We start from the raw sequence: 27180 nt of genomic DNA, 5'->3' as shown, positions 1-27180 counted from the left end.
TTCTAGATAGTATGTATTATTTTTTTTAATTGCTTATGTTATAAAAGTACAGAAAATGGCCATTATTCCCTTTAAACTTGGGGCCCGGCATGGCCTAGCGCGTAAGGCGTGCGACTCGTAATCCAAGGGTCGCGGGTTCGCGCCCCCGTCGCGCTAAACATGCTCGCCCTCCCAGCCGTGGGGGTGTATAATGTGACGGTCAATCCCACTATTCGTTGGTAAAAGAGTAGCCCAAAAGTTGGCGGTGGGTGGTGATGACTAGCTGCCTTCCCTCTAGTCTTGCACTGCTAAATTAGGGACGGCTAGCACAGATAGCCCTCGAGTAGCTTTGTGCGAAATTCAAAAAAAAAAAAAAAACCTTTAAACTTTGCTTTTGTGACCTGGATAATGAAATTTAGAAATTAACCTATTTTCTACGTAAAAACTGACAAATTTGCACATTTTCATTTACGTAAGGTCTGAATAAAACAACATATGAATCAAGATTTACATGTATTTTTATTAACGTTATACACAAATGCACAAAAATGTTTAGAAGTGAGTAGTTTTTCGAGATTTGCGACTGTATCAGCCCCCAAATATAGTCTGCCATCATGTTTTTGTTATATGCTCTTTGGTGGCGGTGTTTAAAGTCCAGTATATCTTTGTGGAAGCGCTCCGCTCGCTTTGCTCCTCTGAGTATGCTCCCATGTTCTTCTTGAATTTATCAAGATGAGCGTCAAGGATATGAACTTTCAGGGACATCTTGCAGCCCATGTTGCCGTAGTTCTTCACCAGTTCTTCCACATAATTTTCGGCTTTGTGATTGGTCAAGAAGCCCCGAATCACTGCGACAAATCTGCCCCAAGCTTTTTTTTCCTTCGTACTGAGCTTCTTGGGGAATTCTGTGCACTCTAGGAACTTCTTTATTTGTGGTCCAACGAAGACACCAGTTTGACCTTTGCCTCAGACAACTTAGGAAGAAGTCTCGAAGGTACTTGAAGGCTGCAGATTCCTTATCAAGAGCTGTGACAAATTGTTTCATAAGACCCAATTTTATGTGCAATTGTGGGAACAACACTTCTGGAGGTCCACTAATGGCTCACACTTGACATTGTGCCTCCCCACAGAGAACTCGGTCCGTTGTGGCCAGTGCTCCCTGTTGTAGTGTGCTGCGGTGTCACTGCTCTCCCAAAGGCAAAGGTAACAAGAGAAACTTGGTGAAGCCTCCTTGGAGACCCATCAGGAATGCCACCATTTTGAAGTCTCCGATAACCTACCAACCATACTCATCATACTTCAAGGCATCTAGCAAGATCTTGACGCTGTTTTATTCCTCTTTGAGGTGCACCGAATGAGCCAGGGGAAGAGACGGATACTTATTCTGTTATGGAGCAGCACAGCTTTGAGACTTCTGGATGAGCTATCAATGAAGAGGCGCCATTCGTTCGGGTTACACATAATTCCAAATGTTTCAGCACCGTTTCTACCTGGAATGTTCTGGAAAATGGGTAAATTTGAAAATTTCATTACCCAGGTCACAAAAGCAAAGTTTGAAGAGAAAGATAGATCTTTTTCATTTACTTTAAGCATAAGCAATTGGAAAATAACACTTTCTGCCCAGGAACAAGAAAAAGTAAAAATTTTGTGACATAGTGTAATCGTCTTCTGGCTGAAAAAATTTAATTTTGTGATTAAACTTACAGCCTTTCTAAAACACGACAGTCTCAAGGTTTTCAGCTACTTTAAAAGGTAAAGCCCTCATTTTTATAAATTGCACCAAGTCGAAGTTCTAACTTTTAATCTTGTAACTTTGCTAACATACTTGCTTAGAGTATGAAGCATAGAAATTTTCTATCTCTAGATTAAGTGATATGTATGTTTTACAGTGGCAAATAAATTACTGTATTTTACTTGGTTAAATAAGCCTGACTAACTAACTTCCAGGATCTGAAACGTAGCTACCATTTTTTAAATTTGGGTCAAAACTTCATCGTTTACGATATTCTTAATTTCATGTTTTAGATACAAACTAATATAACACCTGATAAAATCAGAATGGTTTACAATAATTATCTACTATCACCCAACGCACAACAGGACTGCAGTGACATGGTAGATCTGCTGTAAATGTGTAGATTCTCGTGTGAACATGTTTTTATATTTAAGTATCGCAGATCATGAATGTGATTGGGGTCATACGACACACATTTAGGGTTAATTGGCTCTATTAGGGCTCCTGCGCTTAACGAAAGTGTTTCACCATCAATGTTAGGTCTAATTTAATGTGGTAAGTGATATATTTACTTCTGGTCCTTAAGTTTAGTTTATAATCACGCATCTAAGTTACAACATTGTAAGGGTCTTGAGATATTTCATTTTCTCTATTTTAAAACACTTTTAATCTTTTAATATTTGTAATAAATTCCTATTTAAGTTATTTTAAAATGTAATTTATGAACAGATTGCACTATGGACGTATAAAGCTATTGAATTCCGGGTTTCCATTCCTACCTGTATTTAAGTTTAATAATACCATCACCAAACATACCTCTGCCTCAAAGGCGCCACCACATATACTTTCTTGTAAATATAGCCCTACTAGTATGTTATTTTTCGCTTTGTTTGGAACTAAACATAAAGCTACAGAATGGACTATGTGTGCTCTGCTCAACACGCACGGGTATCAAAACCCTATTTCTCGCGTTACGAGTCCGCAGACATTCCTCTGTGTCCCTGGGGACAATATGTTATTACTTCCTTTATCACTATAACTAGAACAGTGCTAGCAATGAAGATATACGGATTGTTTTCTTTGTTCCTATCTGTTGTATCCAGCTTCGGATTTTAGTATTTTAAGTCCGTAAACTTGTCGCTGTCTTACGTGGGAGCATGAATGATTGGAGATGTGATTAAATCACCATAGCAACTGTATCTTCATTGTTATCTGAGTTGCCATCAAGAAACTTGGAACACGCCAATAAAAGCGAAACAGAGAAAAATAAGAGCTGATATCATGGATTTCTACTGGAATTCCACACTAATATATTGTAGTAAATATAATGTATTTTACGTTTTAATAAACCCTGAATAATGTTTTACCTCAACTTTACGACTGTCATACAACCAATCCATAATATACAGAGACTGTTGCGCTACTTCAAAGGCCCGACATGGCCAAGTGTGTTAAGGCGTTCGACTCGTAATCCGAGGGTCGCACCAAATATGCTTGCCCTTTCAACCGTGGGGGCGTTATAATGTAACGGTCAATCCCACTATTCGTTGGTAAAAGAGTAGCCCAAGAGTTGGCAGTGAATGGTGATGACTAGCTAAATTAGGGACGGCTAGCGCAGATAGCCCTCGAGTAGCTTTGCGCAAAATTTAAAACAAACAAACAACACAAGCTACTTCAAAAAAAGACTATACTTTATATATATTATTGTGTGTGTGTGTGTAAGCTTTATTTAAGAATAAACTGACTTTTATTCTAATTCAATCGCCTTGGATTAATCAGAGAAAATGTTTTAAAATATATAAACGTCCTAATGCTGGATCTAAGAACTCTTTCTATATATTTATTGTAGAAAAATATATATTTAGCATTTACAAAAATCATAACTTCAAATCAATTAGGTCGCTGTATACTTTGCATATACCAAAGCAATGTTTTTAATGTTGCGATGCGACAAAAACAAGAGAATCAATTTCAAACTGTCTCACTTTTGTTAATAGTGTGTGGAAATATCATTATATGTTCTGTTTTACTATATTTAACAACTGTATACAAAATTAGTAGTAATATAGAAAACAGTACACTAAAGATCAATAAGTTTATTATTAACCCTAATTAACATTAGTATATGTTTCTCTCGTGCGAATGAATATTCACGATTCTTTGGTAAATCCATAATCTTATCATAATACGTCACTTCTGTTGAGACTTTTTATCATACACGTGTAGAAAAATAAAAGGTTTATATTTCTCAGCATTTAGCTTCTTCTCGTGTGTACTGAAAAGAGAAATATTAATTACTGGTAGTCAGTCACATTAAGTGTGGGTGGGATTGACGTCACTAACAGTAAAATGCACATTAATATTATATGGGATTTGTTGTAAATGATGAAGTGGTAAAATAGTACTATGCAGAGCCTGACACGACTCGTAAGAAATGATTGAGATGTTCATTATTTTGATCACAAAATTTGAATTTATAGTAAAATATTTGGTCCTGATACTGAAATATACAGACTTTCTAATCGCGCATCTTTATGAACTATTTTATACAAAAGGTAATATTAGAATATATGAGCAATATTATGAAATTTATGTGTATTATATTGACTGAAGTTATATATATATATGTCTTCACTGGTGCATTTTCTAAACAACGAGTTAACTCATCTTAAGAGAGCTGGCTTAATTTAAAACGTAGTTTTCAGCCGGTTATGTTTTAAGTTCTATTACCTAATGTTCAATCTTTATTTAAAGAACGGTTCAGAAAGAAATAGGACATTCCTTTCTGTAAGCCACTCATGTTAATTCATTATAACCAAATGTACATTAACAGTAATGCAAGTGAGAACAAATAAACATCTCAACACAATATCCGTTAATTACAAACGGATTTCTCCATCACTGTTTAAACTTCATCACACCAGTTCTTTAAAATGTAGGCTTAGTATTACAAAGCAATTATGTAGAACTACTTTGAGAATATCGGTTATCTCATTGTAAACCGCTATCAAAACAAGTTTACCCGTACGAATTTAAAACTAATAACGCTCAAACACACCTATTTATCAGACTTCAAGTGGCACAGCGGTAAGATTGAAAACTTGCAATGGTAAAAGTAAAACTTAGAGAGCCCATTGTATACATTTGTTTAACAACAAACAAACATAACCTATTTATCTTAATCCAGCGACAAATGATTTTTTCTTTTACTGCAAAGAACTACCATGTTTACTAGCAAAACGGACTGATACTTTAAGCACAAGAATCTATTTATACACTATTATACATCAAATTTTAAAATTGTCTGGAATTATACATTTGTTCAATCATTAAAAATTTAGTGTAAAAAAAAACCAAGCTTACTAACTACCGAATTTTACTAACTACGCAATTTACATATGATAATTATAGTATCAATAAAACCTGAACCTAAGCTTGACTCGAACGAAATAAGCATTTCAATTATTTAATTTATATTCGAGAGGTTGTTAGCTTCTTGAATTTTTATAGAACATTACCACTATGGGGAAGCAGACACTTCTGGCACTTGATGTCAAGGTTAAAGCTCCGCAACAGAAATCAAAACACTTTCAAGTGCACGCACGTGGTGGTTCCCGCGGAGAATATTTGGCGTTCTTACTTGATGTGTTTTCTTTACGACTTGCTCTCGTGCTTCTGGTAAAACTTCCCTATTGCTCCTGCAACATCGCATGAACGAGTATTTCTGGTTGCTTTCAACAGAGGCTGCGCAGACTTTGACTTCGAATTAGTAAGAAGTTAATTGGACCCAATTATTTGTCTTACTTACAAGCTAGATGTAGTCACGTGACCCTTCATTTTCCACACTTGTCCCTTCTTTTCCTCCTTTCAGCTGCACTCTCCCCTTCTACCTCAACCCCTCCCTCGGTGCTCGGCGCTGCGTTCGGTAGATGATCTTAGCCATTTGACTGGTTGAGTCTCTCTGTGCTCGTGTACGATGTGAAAAATTGCGAACTAATTCGTATGATTTAAAAATAATGAGAGCAGAATTCTGAAGGAACTTCAAACCTTTCACTCAAGAAGTTCGGCGATATTAATGTGCATAAGTTGAACTTCTAAAAACGCTTACCTCCGTATTTGTGTTAGGTAAGTAAATTTTCCCAATTTTTGTAGATTTATCCATTCAAATGTGTTTTATTTTTTGAAAGTTAACTCATGTTTTTAACTTATAATTAACGTATTAACTAACAAAATTAAATTATTTTTTCGTGTGTTAACCAGTTTCACAATTAATGTTAGTCAAATAAGTTGAAATAATGCTCTCGGCATGTTTTTAAACAGTTAACTGCTCGTGTTTTGCGTGTATGTGTGAGCGTGCGCGCGCGTCGGTCAATATTTATCACATCCAAGAGATCAAATAAACTGTTTCAAGTTACAAGAATAGTTTTTACTGTTTTTAATAACGTGCTGAATATTTCTATAAGTTTGTATTTTTCCATATAAGTATTCAAAAATAATACTTTCTTTGAGTCATCATCACGTGTATGTTTTACACTTTGTTAGTATTTCCTTTATTCACCGTATTTAGTGTCATATATGTATAACATAAATAATAATTCTATGACGATTACGAAGAAGAAAACATATCTCATAGCAATGATCTTATGAGCGGAGATTACAGGCTTTTACAGTAGAACATAATCTGCTAGGCTTAAGTTTATGTACAGAGCTACACAAAGGGCTGTGAGTGCTGAGCCCGTCAAAAGTAACGAAACATGAATTTTAGCAGAATGAGCTCTTAACTTATTGCTGAGCCCCTGGTGGGAAGGAAAGGGGCAAAGTTTATGTGAGAAGATTTTTAAAACTACTTATGAAGGATAAAACGAACAAGGTATTCTTTTGTTAATTTTGATAGTTACGATAGTTATGACTATTACCGTGTTTCTCCGAAAATAAGACAGGGCTTATATTAATTTTCACTCCAAAATATGACACTAGGACTTATTTTCGGGGGATGTCTTATTTTGATATATTAAAAAAAATGAAGTCACAAAGTAAAACTATTAAACTAACCATTTAAAATAAACTATTATTAAACTATTAAACTAACTGATTAATACTTAAACAAACTAATTAATAAATTATTTTTTTTTATTTCTTTCCTCTTCCTGCCACTCTTAACTAGGGCTTATTTTAAGGGTAGGGCTTATATTAAAACTATCCCCAAAAATCACACTAGGTCTTATTTTATGGGTAGGTCTTATTATCGGAGAAACACGGTAATTGTTGCTTTTTTTACTTTACAAGTACATAAAAAGTAAAACCGTATGTTTATTTTTATTTACCTCACTAACCGTCTGGATGGTTCGAAAGAACCAAGATTTCAGTGTTGATTATGTCGGTAAAAATAGAATTGTCCCCTTTAGAATTAGGCTACTTGCCTGTGTTGTTTACCACAGTACAACCAAAGGTCCTAAAAGAGCAGTTGTCTGGAGTTGGGACGGGATGGGGGAATCACTAGAAAAGGTTACTAATCACTAAAATAAATCGTCAACATGGATATATTGCCTACATCTGAGTTATCTGAGGTTTTGGAAGAAAAGCATTGGAAATAAGATACACAAATCTCCAGTTTCTGTTATACGTTCATAACCACGTGTAACACTAACGTAGTCCTAATTATTTTTTATCAAACACAGAACGGAGTTATTGCTACTAACCCTTGTGATAAGAAATGAAGACTTTGTACGATTTTCTCTAACCTTATACAATTAAAGTTCATTACTGTGTCGTATCCAGCTTATTTTATAACTTCTCTTTCCAGTTCTTACCTTTAAGCCTAAATCTTCCATAAAATGGAAGTATGAACTGTGTTTTAGGAAAGACCAGATTAAAGTGACATAAGACACAACATATAGTGGCTAATGTGAGCATGTTCTATATTCTATTACATATCAGTAGTATGATAATTTTATCCTATGTACTTTTTTTCAACATTTTTTGCTCATCTTTAAAATAAAGAACCTCCAGATAAAGTATTGACGTTTGGACATAAAAACACTATTGTATTACAACACACAACCAATATTTTCAAAATACTGTGCATGAAAAAAATCGATCTTTATATAAATTATGATCAGAAGTGAATTCGGATATGATGTATTTAAAAACTAGTGTAATTAAAAGAAAACATGGTAACTCATTTATATCTGTGAAACATTCGTGCTCATTTTACTAGAAAAGTGAATGTCTTATGACATATTACAGTTCGAAGTTCTAGACGTTTCTTTTTGTATTTTTCTTTCAAAACTCATGGCTTGGATGAATACTCACTTAACGTTTGACGCACTCTAATATGCGTAACAAAATGATAATCAATAATAATATTAAATTATAAAACCTAAAACTGAACTTTTTGTTTGTTTGTAAAATTTTGAGCAATGCTACTTGAGGGTTATTTGCAATAACTGTCCCTAAATGTAAAGAAGTAAACTAGAAAAGGCAGATATTCAACACACCCACCGCCAACTCTTGGGCAACTTTTGTACCGACGAATAGTAGTAATGACTTCTACATTATGATATCCCAACAGCTCAAAGGGCGACCATATTCGGTGACGTGATTCGAACCCGTGACCCACATATTGCAAGTCAAATGACGTAACTCAAATGCTCAACTTATCGATATTAAACAAATCAAAGTAATGATTGACATCAAACGGAAGTTACATGACCTGAACTTTGGATCAGAACTGTTAGACTGATACCACAAGTACACAGCTAGATCTTAGTTACAGATTCATAGAGTAGAAATATTACTATACCAAAAATAGAATGGGCACTGATAAGCATGTTTATAAAGATAAACTAAACTTATCTTGAAGGAACATATTCCATGTTCAGAATAAAATAGAAAAAAAACACAGCAAGAAGTATGAACAATACTTCAGTCACTAATGGTAATAAAATATATACCTCAACGTATATATATATATATATATATCTTCATTAATAAGAAAGGCTTCTATAATTAGTAATTCGCTGTCATTATAACAAATTTTCAACACTGTAATTCCATTTCTGAGATCAAAATAATTTGTATTTTAAAAATATGTACAGTTTACTAAAGATGGAATTTACTTATTTCAAAACATCCGTATAAACAATATCCTTCAACTCCAAATAAACACACTTTTCGCCTTATCTGTGGTCATTCTATTTTTGAATAAATCTTAGAATTAGTTCATTCAATTATTTGAATGATTACTTGTTATTAGATTCTATTACAGTGAGTGTAGCTCAGTTCCTTTAAAGTAGCACACAAACATTACACTACGTAACAACATTTTTACTTTTTCTTGTTCCTGGGCAGAAAGTGTTTTCCTAATTACTTATGCCTAAAGTAAATGGAAAAGACTTATTTTTCTCTTCAAACTTTTGCTTTTGTGACCTGGGAGCGTATAACGAAAAACATGATGGGAGACTATATTAAGGGGCTGATACGCGAAAGTGATTTATATTAAAGTCGCAAATCTCGAAAAACTACTCACTTCTAAACATTTTTGTATAACTTTAATATAAATACATGTAAATCTTGATTCATATGTTGTTTTATTCAGACCTTACGTAAATCAAAATGTGGAAATTTGCCCGTTTTTACGTAGAAAATAGGTTAATTTCTAAATTTCATTATCCAGGTCACAAAAGCAAAGTTTAAAGGGAATACTGGCCATTTTCTGTACTTTTACAACATAAGCAATTAAGAAATAACACATACTATCCAGGAACAAAATTTATGTTACATAGTTTTATATATCTTTATATTTTATTATATGCCCTTCTCTTATTATACGAATAATGATTCAGGAATTTCTATGTAATATTGTATTAATATATATTGTATGTGAAACGTTCGTTAAATACTATTGAAAAGCGTCGTTTTATTTGGTCTTGTAGTGACTAAAGTGGTAATGCATGGTTTTTTGGGTAATACGTGTAATAAAACCATCATTCTAAAACTGGTATAAATTTTAATCTGTTAAAACTATTCTTAACTGAAAAGCATCAAACAAACCACTTCAGAACGTGGCGACTGAACATTCGATTTTTATTCATTTATTGTATTTTACACATTTTTTCAATGCTTTATAAGTCGTGATGTTCAAACTTTTAGCTTTCTTATATCAACAATGAAGCTCAGTTTGTTAAGAAATCGATATCAAATCTTCATGTATTTAGCTTAGAATCTTCCTTTTGATACTATGATAGAACAAACAATCTTTACTTTAACGCTTTAGTCCTGTGTAACCATGTTTTGAACAGTAGTAGCTGATATCAGCATTTTTTACCCTGTGTGAGCACATTTCATAAGCACGAACTGACTTCAAAATTTTTAATTCTGTGTGAACATATTTCAAACATTACAAGCTCACTTCAACACTTTAATCCTGTGGGAACATGTTTCGCACAGTACTAACTCACGTTGACGAGTTAATATTTTGTGAAAATATTTCACACAGTACGAACTAAAGTTCAACATTTTGATACTGTGCGAGATATTCACTGATGACCGTTCATTACGACGTCTCGCTGTGTGTTTATAAACAAGTAGGAAGTTCTCATAAATGTTCTTCTTCAGTAAAATTGAAACAAGTTCCAGCTTTCTCCACTCCAAGGTTATCCATGTATGCCTCTGGAGGCATTTGCACTAATCACTGGCCAAGGCTATTCATCTGAAACACATGGTCAAAAACACAAACAAAGAGGACACGTGATATTGCAGAAACAAATTGTTAACATGTTTTTCTTTTCAACTGTATATCTATTAAAAGTTAACCTACAAAATAATATGAGACCGTATTTAAACTATATAATGAAAACTCTCACGTTCGTAATTTGTCGTTTAAATCTCCTTAAAAATATTATATAAAATAATAAAACGACTGATGCTAACATTTAATGAATACCAAAACAGTTAATATGTATGATAACAGTGACTAAAACAAATCTGAGTTTCGCTTGTCTTTATTAATTGTTGAAAACAAAGAAGCTCTTTCTATTTCTAGTGATGAAATTATCTTTATAGAAATGAGTTTTTAAACTTGTTATAGAAACGGTTGTTAGACTTGTTATAGAAACGGTAGACTTAATATAGACATAGTTGATAAACTTGTTATATTTTGTTTTGGAATTTCGCACAAAGCTACACGAGGGCTATCTGTGCTAGCCGTCCCTAATTTAGCAATGTAAGACTAGAGGGAAGGCAGCTAGTCATCACCACCCACCGCCAACTCTTGGGCTACTCTTTTACCAACTAAAAGTGGGATTGACCGTCACATTATAACGCCCTCATGGCTGGGAGGGCGAGCATGTTTGGCGCGACTCGGTCGCGAACCCGCGACCCTCAGATTACGAAGCGCACGCCTTAACGCTCTAGGCCATGCCAGGCCAAACTTGTTATAGAAATGGTTGTTAGACTTATTATAGAGATGGTTGATAAACCTTTTAGAGAAACGGTTGTTAGACTTATTATAGAGATAATTAATAAACTTGTTATAAAAGTGGTTAAGAGGTGGTATGGTACTATAACAGTGAAGGCTAGAGCAAACCATCTTCATGGTAGGGATGGCTGACGATTTTCCGTAACCCTGGTGGTACACTTAATTCATGCTACGTTACGTAATGACGAGAAACTCATTGAAGTAAAAATATATTCCCAATACGGCTGGTATAGGTATTAAAACTTTAATTAAAATAAAGTACAGAACAATGTTTCGACTTTCTTAGGTCAGACCTCAAGACGGCTGGTATAGGTATTAAAACTTTAATTCAAATAAAGTACATACTACGTATCACGTATAAGCTGTACATCTGTTGAGTTGGTTGCTAAAATTAATCACTATTTTTTATATTTGGTATTTACTTTTATCTAGTTTTATATGGTAGTTGTGAACGGTCGTGACTCGACCTAATCAAAATCTAGACTGATGCACATTAATGTATTTCAGAAACTTCTTAAACGCTGACAGGCAACGTGTGACTTAACGCTTAAATTGTGAATTTGAAAACTCATGGTTTGTTTCGTATTACTGCAAGCATGCACACAGTACTCTAAGACGGTCGAACCCCACTATTCTGTCAGAGTAGAGAAGTTTAAGGTTGCGCAGCCAATATTGTTGAATAGGCTTTCTTTTAGTTTATCAGTTTAGAACTAGAAGCGGCTATCTGCAGCTAACTTTTTGTGTAGCTTTACATGAAAATTCTGAAAATACACAACAGATAAACTTGATACACGAATGGTAAATTTGAAACTATTGTTTCGTACATTATGGTCACTATTCTAATTGCGATTAATCTTTAGCACATAAAATTCCATTAATAACCAAAACTTATATTTGTTTCAGCCACTGTTATCATACATATTATTTTGGTATTCACTGATAACCAAGTGGTTCATTTACCTTTTCCAGAAAAGCACTGATCAGTTCCAGTTGCATTACCTTAGAGACACCAGAACTTATTCGACCAAATAATCAACACCTGGATACGTTAGCAATCTGTATATCTCAAACTAATGTGCTAGCATCCTCATATATACATACCAAACAAATAACATAAATTAGTGGCAGATCGAGGAGTTGCCACTCTCTCCAGCACACCAGTATTTTATTATTTCTATAGTAGGTTTAGGAAAAACTACGCGTTGCTACTAAACCTTTTTTATCTTAAAATAATGGTAGGTAAGTTTAAAATAAAATGTACGTTATTAATAAGTAAATATTATGCTATTACGGTAGTAAGTTTTACAGTGAGCGTACATAACTTGTGAATTGGTATTATCCTGTTGTGGTGGTAGATTTTGGAGCGAGTGCACGTAGTTAGTAAACTAACATTATGTTATTGCCGTGAGAGGCTATCGGTTGTGTCCACCGAGAGGGGTTGAACTCCTGATTTTAACGTTGTAAATCCGAAGACTAATCGCTGTCCCACCGGGGGACAAGAAAAGTCTTGGAGTGACTGTACGTAGCTAGTAAACCTTATTATGCTACCTAGTGATAGATTTTAGAGTGAGCGTTCGTAACTAGTGAAGTAGTAAAATGGTATTAGCATGTTAGGACTTTCAGTGATTGTACGCAGCTAGTAAACCATTGATATGTTATTGTTTTGGAGATAGTGTACTTAGCTGGTAAACCAATATTATATTATTGTTATTTTACGTTTTAAAGTGACTGTACACTGCCAGTAAATCAGTATTATAGTACTGTCATAGTATGTTTTAGGAAGAAGTGTACATTGCTAATAAACCCATATACCATATTATTATACATTGGCAAGTTTTTCATTTAGTGTAAATTATAAGTAAACTTAGTAGATTTTAGAGGCACTTATCTACTAAACTAGTATCTTGTCGGGATAGGTTTTTGGTGACTGTACATATTAAATAAACTAGAATTATGCTGTATATAAAACTGGAAACTTATTTAAAAAACAGCAGGTTTCCAAACCCGTGGTGAGTACGCTATAGATGGTTTATTCTTTAGCTTTGTGCTTAGCAATAAAACAAGAAAACAAATAAAATCTTTCTGTTGATCTAAGTTATACAATTTATTGGGTTGTTAACCTTCATCATCCAAATACCATGCATCATATATCTTTTGCTTTAACGTTATATTCGTAAAAATATATTACTGTACCATATTCTTTGGACACAATGACAGAATGTACCAATACTACTAACCTTATCCTGATTTTTTTAAATTCTCGAGAACTGCCATCCATTACTCTTCAATCTATAAAGATGTGAATAACAATTATACTTAATTCAGTAATCAATCAGATACCTGTGTCTGAGTTTTGGTTTGGCTAATGTAAAAACAAAGAAACTTAGTTGAACATATCTGTTACATTGTAGCACGTCTACAATTATCATGGTTAATAATATGAGTTTTTTTCAGTGAATAACGTGATCTGATTTGTTGGTATTTTTTTTTCACCACTTATGGAAGTCTCAATAATGTACGTAAAATACTGTAATATTCACCCACTCGTTTCTAGTCTATTAATATGAATTTGGAAGACTCTTCCAGCGATATTTCTAGCATCGTTTAGAAGAAACATTAATCACCTATGCCTTGTTTCTGAGTTCATTCTTGTTTTAACATCTTAAGTCTTTTATTCAAAATATGCGCTTTGCTTATTGTTATGTCTAAGTACGTGTATTACCGCTACAAAAATTTTAATTATGCCTATAATAAAATAATTAATATTATAGTGTCACAATCTAGTTATAGAAAAATTTGTCCTTTGGTTCTTATAACCACCATAGAAGCAAAATCTAATTTTATTTGTAAAATTTGAAGATGGGTAACCCAAGCTTGGACATGGCTTGAACGGGTTTTGTCATTATCGGGTACATAAACAATATGTATTGTACATTTGTAATAGAGTTTATTTCGCTACCCATTCATGCCGTCTACAAACTTTGTTGTTTTTTTACCCAGTTATTGATATCCCTTAAGTATTTAAATTTCAAAAGTAAGAATACTTTATTACATGTCTAAAATTATCACAATTTGTAACCGACAGGGGACAGTAATATTACCTACTACATTTCTACAGTTGAAATATAATATTAATTTTGTATTTTCTTGTACTTGTGTTACAGAAACTCCCAAAGAAAGAACTTCATGTCAGTTTATTTATTCTATATTTTGTTAGTGGCTCACTCTTACGAATGTTTTCAAAACTAATAGAGGGACTTGGACTGGTTTTCGAAGATTAACACAAACTTCGTAAGCAGAAACGTTAGACAAGTATATTTTATTATCTAAGCTACTTTCCAAGTTGATTTTTAGCTTTGCACAAAGCTTGCTCTGATCAGAAGCTAATATCAATGCTGGTACAATAACACTGTAACTGTAATAAACGGATAATTTCAAACTTAGAGTAAATTTCAAACACTATAAATTTTACCTAAGTATATCAAATGAACAGGTGCTGTAATAGTGCATTGAATATTTGATCATCAACTATGCAACCTTTAACTATAAAAAGACTTGGTCTGTGCTTACAGTATTTGATTTATAAATCACGAGATCTCCTATTGTGGTCGGGTATTTGGGTAATTTTGTATTTTTATATAATTTTTCGGTAATTCATTTTATAAGATCAAATACTACTGAAATTTCCCACCATGAATAAAAAACTGGTTATGGCGTAGCATGCTTGAAAAAAAACGTATGAAGTAATACTGAGACAAACTGTTTAATTATTATGGAATTTATTGTATTTCTTTTTTCTTTTTTTTTACTTTGTAGTTAGAAACAATTCTAATACGAGTATAGAGTATGTGGAATGTTATGTTTTGAGAAACGTTCGTAATAAGAAAATAACATAAATCTGATCTAACTTAATTCTCCTTGCTTAAAACGTTTCTATCAAGTACAAGGTTATTATAACATGCCCAAAGGTATCGTTATGGTTATCAGATATCTAAATTGAAAAACAGGAATTTTTTATTTCCATATGAAGTAGTACAGTTACAGCTCCGAAAGAGTTTAAATCACAATAACACATCTTTTACCACTTATTACATAATCTCATATTAACTGCATTGTGTATTAAAACCATGAATAAAATTAGTTAAAAACTTATCACATTAAAAATAATAAATAAAATATAAAACGCCTACGTTGTCTTGAACCTACTCAAAATAAAGTTTTTCTTCGTTTTCTTCTTTTATAAGCCCGGCACGGCCAGCTGGTTATGGCTCTAAATTGTAATCTGAGGGTCGCGGGTTCGAATCCCCGTCACACCAAACACGATCTTCATTTCAGCCGTGGAAGCGTTATAATGTTACGATCAAACTCACTATTCGTTGTTACAAGAGTAGCCCAAGAGTAGCGGTGGGTGGTGATGACTAGTTGCCTTCTCACTAGTTTTACACTGCTAAATTAGAGACAGTTAACGCAGATAGCTCTCATGTAGCTTTTAACAAAATTATAAACAAACAACAAACAAAGTTTTTTTTTTTGTGGTTGGGCGGGTCTTGAAACTGCAATTCCTGCAGATTCCCAATAACAGATTAGGTTAGGAAAACACAGCAGAGAAGGAGAAAACACTGCATCATGTAATCTGTTTTTGTCAAGTGATTCTCGCAGCAAAATTCAAAGGAGCTGTATAAAATGGTAAACCATGTACATCAAACTCACGCGGAGGTATAGAGAAACAGGGACTTTTGTCCTCTCTCATCAGGATAGAAAATAAACCTAAAAACTAGAACGATTAGTAGTCATTGTAAAATAGTTTAATTGTATAAAGTCTTAGTAACACAATGTTTAAGTGGTAGTTTTCAATCTGAGCACTGCCTTATGCGATACACTGGCTACATGGCTAAAGCAGAAACTCTCAGAACTCGGGACTGTTGAGTAATTGGAGAGCAATCAGTCAACAGTACACGCTTTCCAGACTGCTGCTCTTAACTAAATAGCGAAATTCACTGATACGATGGAATTGGCTTTTAAAAATGAAAGTGCGAAGCGTATTCAGTGGTATATCGTGGTTCGTATCTTGCAATTTTGGATAAACATACAAGCATATTAACTAAAAGACCGTGTTCGACTCAGAATGTTTATCTGAAAAGTTAGTTTTATTCGTTAGGTGTATTTTTTGCCTGTATTAAATACATAAGTTATCAAGGGTCAGTTTTAGCAATTTTTTTTCGATTGGTGACAAGTAGATCAATGAAAATCATATAATGATGATGGTAGGAAAACTCTGAGTATCAGACGTGAAGTTTTAAGGCATTAACATATTAATACCACTTGTTACCGACGTCTTTCCAAATCCCTTCTCTTTGATCGTAACTCAAGTGAGTATAACGAAACCAAAACTAAGCGTTGAGTATTCTAGAAAACAATGCGATAAAGCATGCAAGGTTTTCTACACATTCTTTGAGTAAGTTGGCCAAATCTAAAGATTAACCATTTCCGCCCTTTTGCGTTGAAAGTAAAGAGATAAGATTTGGTAACGCACTGGAATACGCTTTTCAAACTTCAAATTGGTATAGATAAGAAACTATGTTGTAGAAATCTAATGCGAAGCAAAAACGATATGATGTTGTAAAAGTTAATTTATTCCAAGTTAGGAAGCAAACGTATCTAATATATACATATATATAATTCTTACGATTTCAATCAATAGCTCAAATGTTTAACATACTCGCTATCAGAATTCCGCAAAACAAATAATAAATAGTACTTAAAGAGATTCAATATCTTAATACTTTAGTAAAAACGGTTTAACTAAAAAGTAGGTAACTAGCCAACATTACAAACAACGTCGTTGTTATAAAGTAATAAGACTGAAATTTAATAAGAACCTAGTTTATTCCCACACGAATTAACATTGTGACGTTGTAAGACTAGTTTCTCCTAAATATTTCACCCTACAGCTGTTAAGTATTTCTTCTTTTTAAATAAAACTAAAAACTATTTCACGTGAAAAACGCTGGTAAAAATAAATTAGGATTCCTGATTCTCTCAAGATATTTTGTCTCCTTTGTTGTTTTATAGTAGAAAACTATTGATACAGCATTCAAAATAATACTTATTCTGAGGTATGAAAAAGGCTTCATTATATAAACCGAAATGTCATCCTCTTTTCATTCAATAATCGGTTGCAGTCCATTACAATTCCCCATCTTATGATATGTATTCTATGAATTTAAATGTCATGAACGTTTTACGACAAAACAATTGAAGACGGACAAAAGTGAGATTTATTAGAAGATTGCAGACTATCATGACACGTAAGAAGACGCGAAATTTGTTATGGCTGCAGTGTTTGGTTGCTGTAGGGGTAAATAAGAAACTTGTATTTTTAGGTTGTTTGTTTAAAGCTACGTAATGGGTTATCTGTGCTCTGCCCACCACGGGAATGGAAGCTCAGTTTCTGGTGTTGTAGGTCTGCGAGCATACCGCTGTGCTACTGGAGACGGGGTGCTATATTTATAGCAGAATGTCACTTGAATTACATTCTTAAACTCTTACAAATGTTGTGTTTTAAAAACGGCTAAAATCCTAAGTAATTTTAGCGATCAGTAAACCAAGCATTAAGTTTCAATATGACTTAATTCTCTATAACCTTTGCAGGTGCTGTTGGTTCGATATTTTTCCATCGTTAAAGCAGTTATTATCTTCGAAGTGTCAAAATACAGTTAAAGAGTTTTGTTATTTCCGTAGTTCTTTAGCATCTTAACATTTCATTACACCAAAGACCGGTTTGAATATTAATTTCTGTTACTGAGTGAAATGACTCGCTGGAGGAATGACCATTGAACAAAGTGTGTGCGAAACGTAGCACACTCATACTAAAAAATCAGACTGAGTTAGTTGAGGCTATGACGATTACATTTTTTATTAATCTTATTGCTTGTTTGTTTTCTGAATTTTGCGCAAAGCTACATGAGGGCTACCCGTCCTTAATTTAGCAGTGTAAAACTAGAAGGAAGGCAGCCAGTCATCAGCATCCACCGCCAACTCTTGGGCTACTCTTCTGTCAACGAGTGGTGGGATTAATCGTCACTTATAACACCCCCACAGCTGTAATGGCAAGAATACTTGGTGTGACGGGGATTCGAGCCCGCGACCCTCACATTACGAGTCAAGCACCCTAACCACGTGGGCCTGCTGGACCATAGTCTTATTGTGTTGTTACGGATTTTCAATGGAAAGCTACACAGTGGTTCTAAGATCTCGCAGGGAATCGAACTCTTTCGTTGTAAGTCTACAAATTTACTAAGATGTTTTTTGTGACATTTCGTCAAAACATTATAGTTGATAAAGTAAATACACATTGAAATAGTTGTAAATCCATGTGTAAGTCAGCATAATGTGAAAAAAAAGCTTACGCTTACAAACATTAGTTGTACATCTGTTTTCTTGTTGAGATGTCATTTATGGATCTACATATAGCACTTACAACGCTAAAATTCGGGTTTCGATACCTGTGATGAACAGAGCACAAATTGCGTAGCTTTAGGCTTAACAATATCGAAAAGAATCCCTCTTCGTTTACATTTTATCTTAATTTTTCTGCTTTGTACAAAAGAGCGTCAAGTAAGCTTGACTTATTTAATTTATGCTTTTGTTTGTGTTTCATATTTGTTTTGTTAAAAATATAAGGTAAAATAATTATATTTCTATAATTATATACGTAGATCTTCTATGTATTGATTTCACGAAACGAAATGGTCTGTCAATAATAATTTGCACACACATGTGTCGTGCTTTTTAACCCTAATATTTGAAGCAATTAAACGTTACCGGTTTAAAATGTAAACACAATATTCAACTTGGATTTTTCTGTTAATATATATTGGAAGGATGTCGTTGGCCCCCAAAAAAAAAACGCAAAAGGATTTTATTTCTCTGCTGCAATAAGGAGTGACTGTTTCGGTTTGTTTGTTTTTTTGGTCTAGTGTTGTTTTTTTTCTGTGTGCCACAGCTATTTAGATGATTAATTCGAAATGACAGCAGCTGGTTACTAGCAACTAATCCGATATCGTTTGTATTTCATCTCTAAGGGTAATTGCCAATTCCAAGGACGCCGAATTATTATTGCACGCTAATGAACTCCAATTAATCAAGTTTACTTGTTTACTCAGTGTCATCTATTCCGCAACAGTATTTGAAAATGCGCCCTAAAAGGAGCAATGAACCGAAAAAGGTTTTACTTTTTTTTTAGTGTGGTTTTACTGTCCATTGTTTTCTAGAAGGCTACGTAGCAGAAACCACTAAATCTCTATTATGTACGCTTTTTTCAGTATACTTTTGCATAATAAGTTAAATGTCTCAAATAAAAAGAAATGGCGTAAATTACAAATGATAAACATTTAATGTAATAATGAGGATAGTTATAAACAGAGTAGCGTCTTATACACGGATTATGATAACGTATTAGGATAAGACACGTTGCTGGGGAGAAGAGAAAATAGTGAAGTTTAACACACCATGAGCTGTATCAATATAATACAAATAAATTTATAACACACCATAAGCTGTATCAATATAATACAAATAAATTTATAACACACCATGAGCAGTATGAGTATAATACAAATACATTTATAACACACTATGAGCTGTATCAATATAATACAAATAAATTTATAACACACCATGAGCAGTATCAGTATAATACAAATAAATTTATAACACACCATGAGCAGTATGAGTATAATACAAATACATTTATAACACACCATGAGCTGTATCAATATAATACAAATAAATTTATAACACACCATGAGCTGTATCAATATAATACAAATAAATTTATAACACACCATGAGCAGTATCAGTATAATACAAATACATTTATAACACATCATGAGCTGTATCAATAGAATACAAATAAATTTATAACACACCATGAGCAGTATCAGTATAATACAAATACATTTATAACACATCATGAGCTGTATCAATAGAATACAAATAAATTTATAACACACTATGAGCTGTATCAATAGAATACAAATAAATTTATCAGGCATTGTTTCTACCAGTTTATCATTACAGTGCGAGATGACTGATACTTCTTTCTTCTGATGGTTGAATACAGTGTTTACAACACACTTATAAGAATAATCGGAAGCCACGAACACTCGTGCTAGTAATGAACGAACAAACTTAGATGACCAATTTAGTTTGCGTGTCTTTTTCTTCTTATAGTCTTTTGATATTTCGAACTGGAAGTGTATATGGCCCTAAGTAGCAATAACAAACTTTACATCAAAAGAGTAGCCCAGCATAGCCAGGTAGTTATTGCGTTTGACTCGCAATCTGATGGTTGCGGGGTCGAATCACACCATCACACCAAACGTGCTCGTCTTTTCAGCCGTGGGGTGCATTATAATGTTACGGTCAATTCCACTACTCGTTGGTAAAAGAGTAGCCCAAGAGTTGGCGGTAGGTGGTGAAAACTAGATGCCTTCCCTCCTGTCTCACATTGCTAAATTAGAGACGGGCTGACGCAGGTAACCCTGTTGAAGCTTGGCGCAAAATTCAAAATATTAACAAAAAGCAGTTTGCAAACTTTGTTCGTTTTTTTACTATTGTAAACCCATATAGTAGTCAGCATTATGTGATAAAGCAGGTTCTTTATACATTCATCTTTCAATCTGTCACCAAGATTTGCACATTAATAATCTGATATGCAACTTAATTACACCTACACGAAATTATAAAGAAAGAAAATGAATTGTAATTTACTTTATAAAACCTTGATAGAATATTCAGTTTAATAAAAAGTCCGATTAAATCCTTTTATATCACAACCAAAACTATTTTAACAATGATAATTATAGTAATACAGCCAAAGTAAGTGCCTTAACATGTCACACTAGGTAGGTTCGTGTGGAAGGAGGTGGATAATTGGACACCTTTCCACAAACTACCCTTACCCACGTCTATAATTTTTGAACAATCATTCAACAGAAAAACAATATAAGGGAGGCGTATAATTATTACCAATTTTAATACCTATCGCAAACACGACTGAGGTGGTGGAAATAATTAAAATATATATTTCTACATACACTCGGTCAAACCATCTTTACTCACATTGTATTTGTTTGTTTTGAATTTCGCGCAAAGCGACTCGAGGGCTATCTGTGCTAGCCGTCCCTAATTTAGCAGTGTAAGATCAGAGGGAAGGTAGCTAGCCATCACCACCCATCGCCAACACTTGGGCTACTCTTTCACAAACGAATAGTGGGGTTGACCGTCACATTATAACGCCTCCACGGCTAAAAGGGCGAGCATGTTCGGCGCGACCGGGATTCGAACCCGCGATCCTCTGCTTACGAGTCGAACGCCTTAACACGCTTGGCCATGCCGGGCCCTCACATTATAACATGCCCTTATCAGTAACATCTTATGGACATCTATTTGAAGTGAACTACTGATGTAGAAAAATTAGATTAAGTTGTTGATTTTCAAGCGAAGTAAAAGAGAAAGATGGTGCTGATCTCAGATTTTTATGTGGCCAATTTTGAATTTTTATGGTTCAGATCAATTATTCTTTATATAACTAACAGTCGTGTAGAATCGTTATATTTTTTGATATATTGACGAGCCTCTGCTGGTTAAGATTCTACTTTTTCTACTATTTACGAATATCTTTGAGAATAAAACACTTTAAAACTCATTTCTTTCTTTCTTTGTTTTATCTTTTCTATTGGTCTCCGATTTATTTACGTATTACGATTTCGGATAATCGGACATTTGAATTTAAAAGTTAATTAAATGTTAATATGTATAGAATTCATGATATTTGCCAACAAGATTGACACACACAATTTTCTTTCTTAACATAAATATATGTTAATGTACAAATAGCAATACAATTGACTTTAACAGTTGTTACAAATAGTTATTACACATATTAGTTTATATACAAGAGTTTTGCAGCTTTACAAACTATACTGAATCTTCTATCTGGTCTAGAACTGGATATTTTATCGATGGTCTAGGTCCACGACAAGCAAATTAGTTCGGAGTTAATACTCTTACACCTTGCCTAAGCTAGCGCTGTCTTTTCTTGGCTGGCCTCATATCGGTTACAAGCTGACGTGTTTCGAGCGAAGATATTTAATGTCGTTGTAGAAATAATAAACTCCGAAGCAATTCACTGAAATTCAACAGCCTGTAATGTTCGAAATCTATAAACGTTTGTGGTCAAACATCTTTATTTTTCCAATTAATAAACATTAATCATAAGTTTAGCTTCCTAGGCTCATAGTATCTTGACAGACAAATATTAACTGTCTCTCGATGCGAGATTCTCGAACGTCGTTAATGTTCGAAAACACGCAAACCGCATATTGTTGATTCTTGCTCTTGAGAATTTTCTACAAATTTAGAGAACAGGCGGATTTGCGCAATACACATCCAACAATATACGTCACAACCATAAAAAACAAACTTAGGTATTAAACTAAATGTATAACGGTAAATCTGCTACACCTCCCTCTTTAGAGAATTAAAAATTGGAGTTAGACAATTTTATACTAAGATATTATTTACATACATATACATTATGAACAATATATTGAATATAATACATTATCAAATAATTATACAACTTCAGTAATCATGACAATATACGACACAATCAATACAAATAACCATTATGATAATAAAATTACATATCGCGTAAAAGTGCTTAAATACAAATGTTAACACAATCAATAATTACACTTCTGATGTGTTCTTTGGAAGCTGTTTTCCAGCCAATTGACATACATTACAAGTTTTTATGAAACTGAAAAACGTCTTCCCTAATTGTTTGCTAAAACAAATATCTCATAGTTTCGTCACACGTCTTTATGACCTCCCTATTAAAAAATGGAGACCAACACGTGTACCAGCTTCAGAGGACTGGGTTATAGCTTATCAAATTGTTGTTCCAAAAGCGTATCGTTACACCATTTTTCAAAACGTAACTGTAAGGATCTTTCTCCAGTTCATTTTTTGTGGGTGCATATTTAAATAGTGATGAGATCTGTGGATCCTTTTTTTTTTTTTTTGCTCATTGACAAGTTTGCTTCTAGCAAACGGAACTTCACTAGTGAACCAGATCCATCACGTCAATCATTGTTACTTACCATTGAACTTTCAGTAGGAAAGTTATTCACAAAATCCCTGTTGGGTCCAAAAATGTTTGAGACAAGTCCATAATATCATCCTCTGAATGCATCTCTATCATTTGTTTCTGGATTAATTTCTTATCCTGACCTGCAGTCAGAAATCCCAAGAGAAACACTTCTGGTTTCTTCTCAACAACAACATGATTCTTAGATGAACCAGTGGTCAGCTCACTAACCAGTTTAGGTTCGACAACTACTTCTCCCAACCAAATCATTTCCCAACATTAATAATACACCATTAATTGGTAAAGTAGATGTTACTCCACCCACAACTGGTCCCGAAACTAGGTCTGATGTTAAATAAATGTTATGAAGCGAAACATTAATAAAACCACCTTCAAAGCCCTGAGCCATAATAGATTCATAATTCATTAGAGTGGTAGAACTCGAATTTAAAGGCAGTTTACCTTGTAACAAAAATTATTGAGTTTATCATTCTAAATTTTGAATATTTTATATAAAAACTTGATTCCAATAAATTGCCTTCATTTACTGCCATTCAGTGGTCCAGCTGGAAGTCTGAGGGCTTCTAACACTAAAATTTGGTGCTCGATACTACTCATATGCAACCAAATCTTCTTTTGAAGAACCTCTTAGCCATAACTGAGCTAAAAGTGGTTTTAAGACGATACATATTTTCAAAGGTTGCACTCGTAACTGGCCAGTTACTAGTTCCTAATATAAAGTAACAGCATGAAAGCTAGGGCTCATCATGTCGCCTTGGTTACAACAGAGGAAGTCTTAGCTGAAATGCCATGAAACCTAATGTAATCACCGAACAACGTAACCTAATTCAGGAATCATACTATTTTCACTCATGGAATGTTTCTACAGACTATAAAGTTATTAGTATGATATGTATAGTTGAATATCGCGAAACACGATCCCTCAGGTGGTTAGGGCGTTCGACTCACAACCTGAGGATCTCAGGTTCGAATCCCCGTCACACCAAGCATGCTTGCCCTTTTAGCCGTAGAAGCATTATAATGTCATGGTCAAACCATTTTCTATTGGTAAAATAGTAGCCCAAGAGTTGGCGGTGGCTGGTGATAACTATCTGCCTTGCCTTTAGTCTTACACTGGGAATTAGGAACAGCTAACGCAGATAGTCCTCGTGTAGCTTTTCGCGAAATTCGAAACCCTTTTAAAATAGCACACATTTTTTGTAATGCCCCTTTCTGATTTGAAATTTGTAATTAATCAGTTAATAGCAAACTTTCAAAACATTTCAGAGTGATTTTAACGTTTTTTACACTGCGTGCCTTTTGAGGATCATGGAAAAAGTAGAGCTACTGAACACACAAATTTAGACGAAAGTCAACGCTGCGAATACTATACGTTTGATTTACACTTCACAAGTACAAGTAAGAATACAGAGAGCAGATCATTCACATCAAATGTAAAGTCTCAGCTGCACATAGTAGCTAAATGGTTTAAAACGATACAAATCTATAAAATGAAATATGGTGCTTGCGAACAGTATGTTTTACCAGGGAAGATGTGTTATAGACGATGATAATATTTCTTCCTAAGGTAAGGGCTTATTTTTTTTTAAAAACAGACTAATTCTACCGCTGTAAAGAAATGGTAAAGTGAGGCCATTTTGTATTACAGCCTTAAGATTTCACCTCGGACAGAACATCGCAGGTGATATGTAAACGTTTAGTCGCACTTGGATGACACTTTATGTGACACACTAACTTAGCAAACACACACACACACACAAACACTTTTACATTTTACTAATGTCTAAAGAACTTTGAACATTGTTAGGCACAAAGACACACAATGAACTATCTATGATGTGCATACCGCTGGTATCGAAACTAATATCTAAAAAACTGTGAATATCGTTAGGCACAAAGATACACAATGAACTATCTATGATGTGCATACCACTGGTATCGAAACTAATATCTAAAAAACTGTGAATATCGTTAGGCACAAAGATACACAATGAACTATCTATGATGTGCATACCACTGGTATCGAAACTAATATCTAAAAAACTTTGAATATCGTTAGGCACAAAGATACACAATGAACTATCTATGATGTGCATACCACTGGTATCGAAACTAATACCTAAAAAACTTTGAATATCGTTAGGCACAAAGATACACAATGAACTATCTGGGATGTGCATACCGCTGGTATCGAAACTTGATTTCAAGTGAGATAATCCCCAAGAGTTACAAATGAGCCAGCGAAGGAGAGGCGGACATACGTGGCAGTAGATGATTGAAACGAGCATTAACTTTTCATTCCTTAATATAACTTATCTCATAATACATGTTATTCTATCTGTTTTATTCGTAGACCTCCCAGGTTTCAACTTAGGTGGGTGTATTAAAACAACTTTTCTTCCGTTAACATATATAATGACTCATAGGGTCATTAAGAGGTATCGCAAATTATATGTGTTCATGCAGCATATAAATACCTTCGTAAATAGTATAATGCCCTATGGCAGAACATATTCAATTTGATTATACACTACTAAACCTCATTAATTTATAAGCGCTTGTAACATCATTTTAACAGTGAATTGCATTAACTCTAAACCTCATCAATTTTCATTTTTTAAACATAAATGACATTCAAATTTATGTCAAACTTTGCGTTGTATGGCTCCAGGTTTTTTTTTTCATAATTAGAAGTTCGCTCTCTAATGTGTATAATAAAAAAATTGTGGTATTGCACAAAACATTATGAATTATTGCTACAAAAATAACAAAAAACTAATTCATAAAAATAATTTCAAATATTTGTTCACTAGTATGATCCTAAAGATATTTTTAAGAGCACTTAACTCCTCATAATATTGAAAACTTTAGATCACACATCTTTTCACCCTATCAAATTTTAAAAATTTCTTCCAATAATTTGTGTCAAGGTAATTTTATTAGGTATTTTGTCGTTGTATAAACTCCATGTAGCTTATACCAACATTTGATAATCCATAGTTTCATAGCACATTCAACTAATGCGTATTAATGGCTTTTGGTCTGTTACCATCTATTAATGTTTATTTTTTGGTGTTTTTTTTACGTGTACAAACTGAGATATGTTTATTAAACTTCGCAACAGCGTTTAACGCGCAACACATCTGTTGCATTGATAAATATGAGATAAATGAGCAGAGTAGGATTACATTTTCCACGTGACAGCATTGCTAAGACACATGAAGATTTTAACAGAATTGGTGTGAAAGAAATGTTTGTTTGTAAGCAGAATTCGACAGTCCTGCCATCTGTGTTTTTCATGTACGCCGTGTTAATTATTTAGTAATATTGTAACTAACTCAGACTAGCAGATCGCATGTTTCGGAGTGATTCATACTTTGAACCCATTAAATTATTCAGGACCTATATTCTCCGGCGTTAACAAACATCAACAAGGAGGTGCATTAAGATCGATTCTTGAGCAGAGCTTGTATATAAATATAAGATTAAGTTGCCCAAGTAATGAGTCCCCCGCTGATACAGTGGTAAATATACGGACTTAGAAAGCTAAAATCAGCGGTTCGATTCCCCCCGGTGGACTAGCAGATAGCCCGATGTGGCTTTGCTATAAGAAAACACACAGACACACCAGAGATAATAGCAGAATAAATATGAATTAGAAAGTAATTTCGTCTGACAAATAGTATTTATTAAATCATTTCTTCTTGTCATGATTTAAAAACACATGATTATCCACAAATATGTGACATTTGACATATTTGTATCGCATACATTAAATAACACAGCCTGATATTTGTGGGTATTTTTTAA

At 33.8% G+C, this 27180-nt stretch overlaps 2 protein-coding genes across 3 annotated transcripts in view; one reads left to right on the top strand and one right to left on the bottom strand.

Annotated features, from left to right (window-relative positions):
- Positions 1-479: 479 nt before the first annotated feature.
- On the bottom strand, positions 480-5370 carry LOC143255815 (uncharacterized). The gene is made up of 2 exons (XM_076512086.1): positions 5233-5370; positions 480-1479 (listed from the first exon to the last, which is right to left on the bottom strand). Exon 2 carries the CDS (start codon positions 1022-1024, stop codon positions 719-721), a length of 306 nt encoding a protein of 101 aa, XP_076368201.1. The 5' UTR covers positions 1025-1479; positions 5233-5370; the 3' UTR covers positions 480-718.
- The window catches only part of LOC143255813 (protein NDNF-like), an 81591-nt gene continuing 59769 nt past the window's right edge, over positions 5359-27180 (top strand). Inside the window, exon 1 of one of the 2 annotated variants that reach the window (XM_076512081.1) lies at positions 5359-5839. The gene's annotated coding sequence lies outside the window, so the exon portion shown is untranslated. The remainder of the gene's footprint in view (positions 5840-27180) is intronic. The other variant, XM_076512082.1, reaches the window with a different exon arrangement.

This window comes from Tachypleus tridentatus, chromosome 7 (genome assembly GCF_004210375.1).
Source record: "Tachypleus tridentatus isolate NWPU-2018 chromosome 7, ASM421037v1, whole genome shotgun sequence".
NCBI lineage: Eukaryota > Metazoa > Arthropoda > Merostomata > Xiphosura > Limulidae > Tachypleus > Tachypleus tridentatus.
Note: the sequence above shows the minus strand (reverse complement) of the source record. Positions and strands in the feature narration are given on the sequence as shown.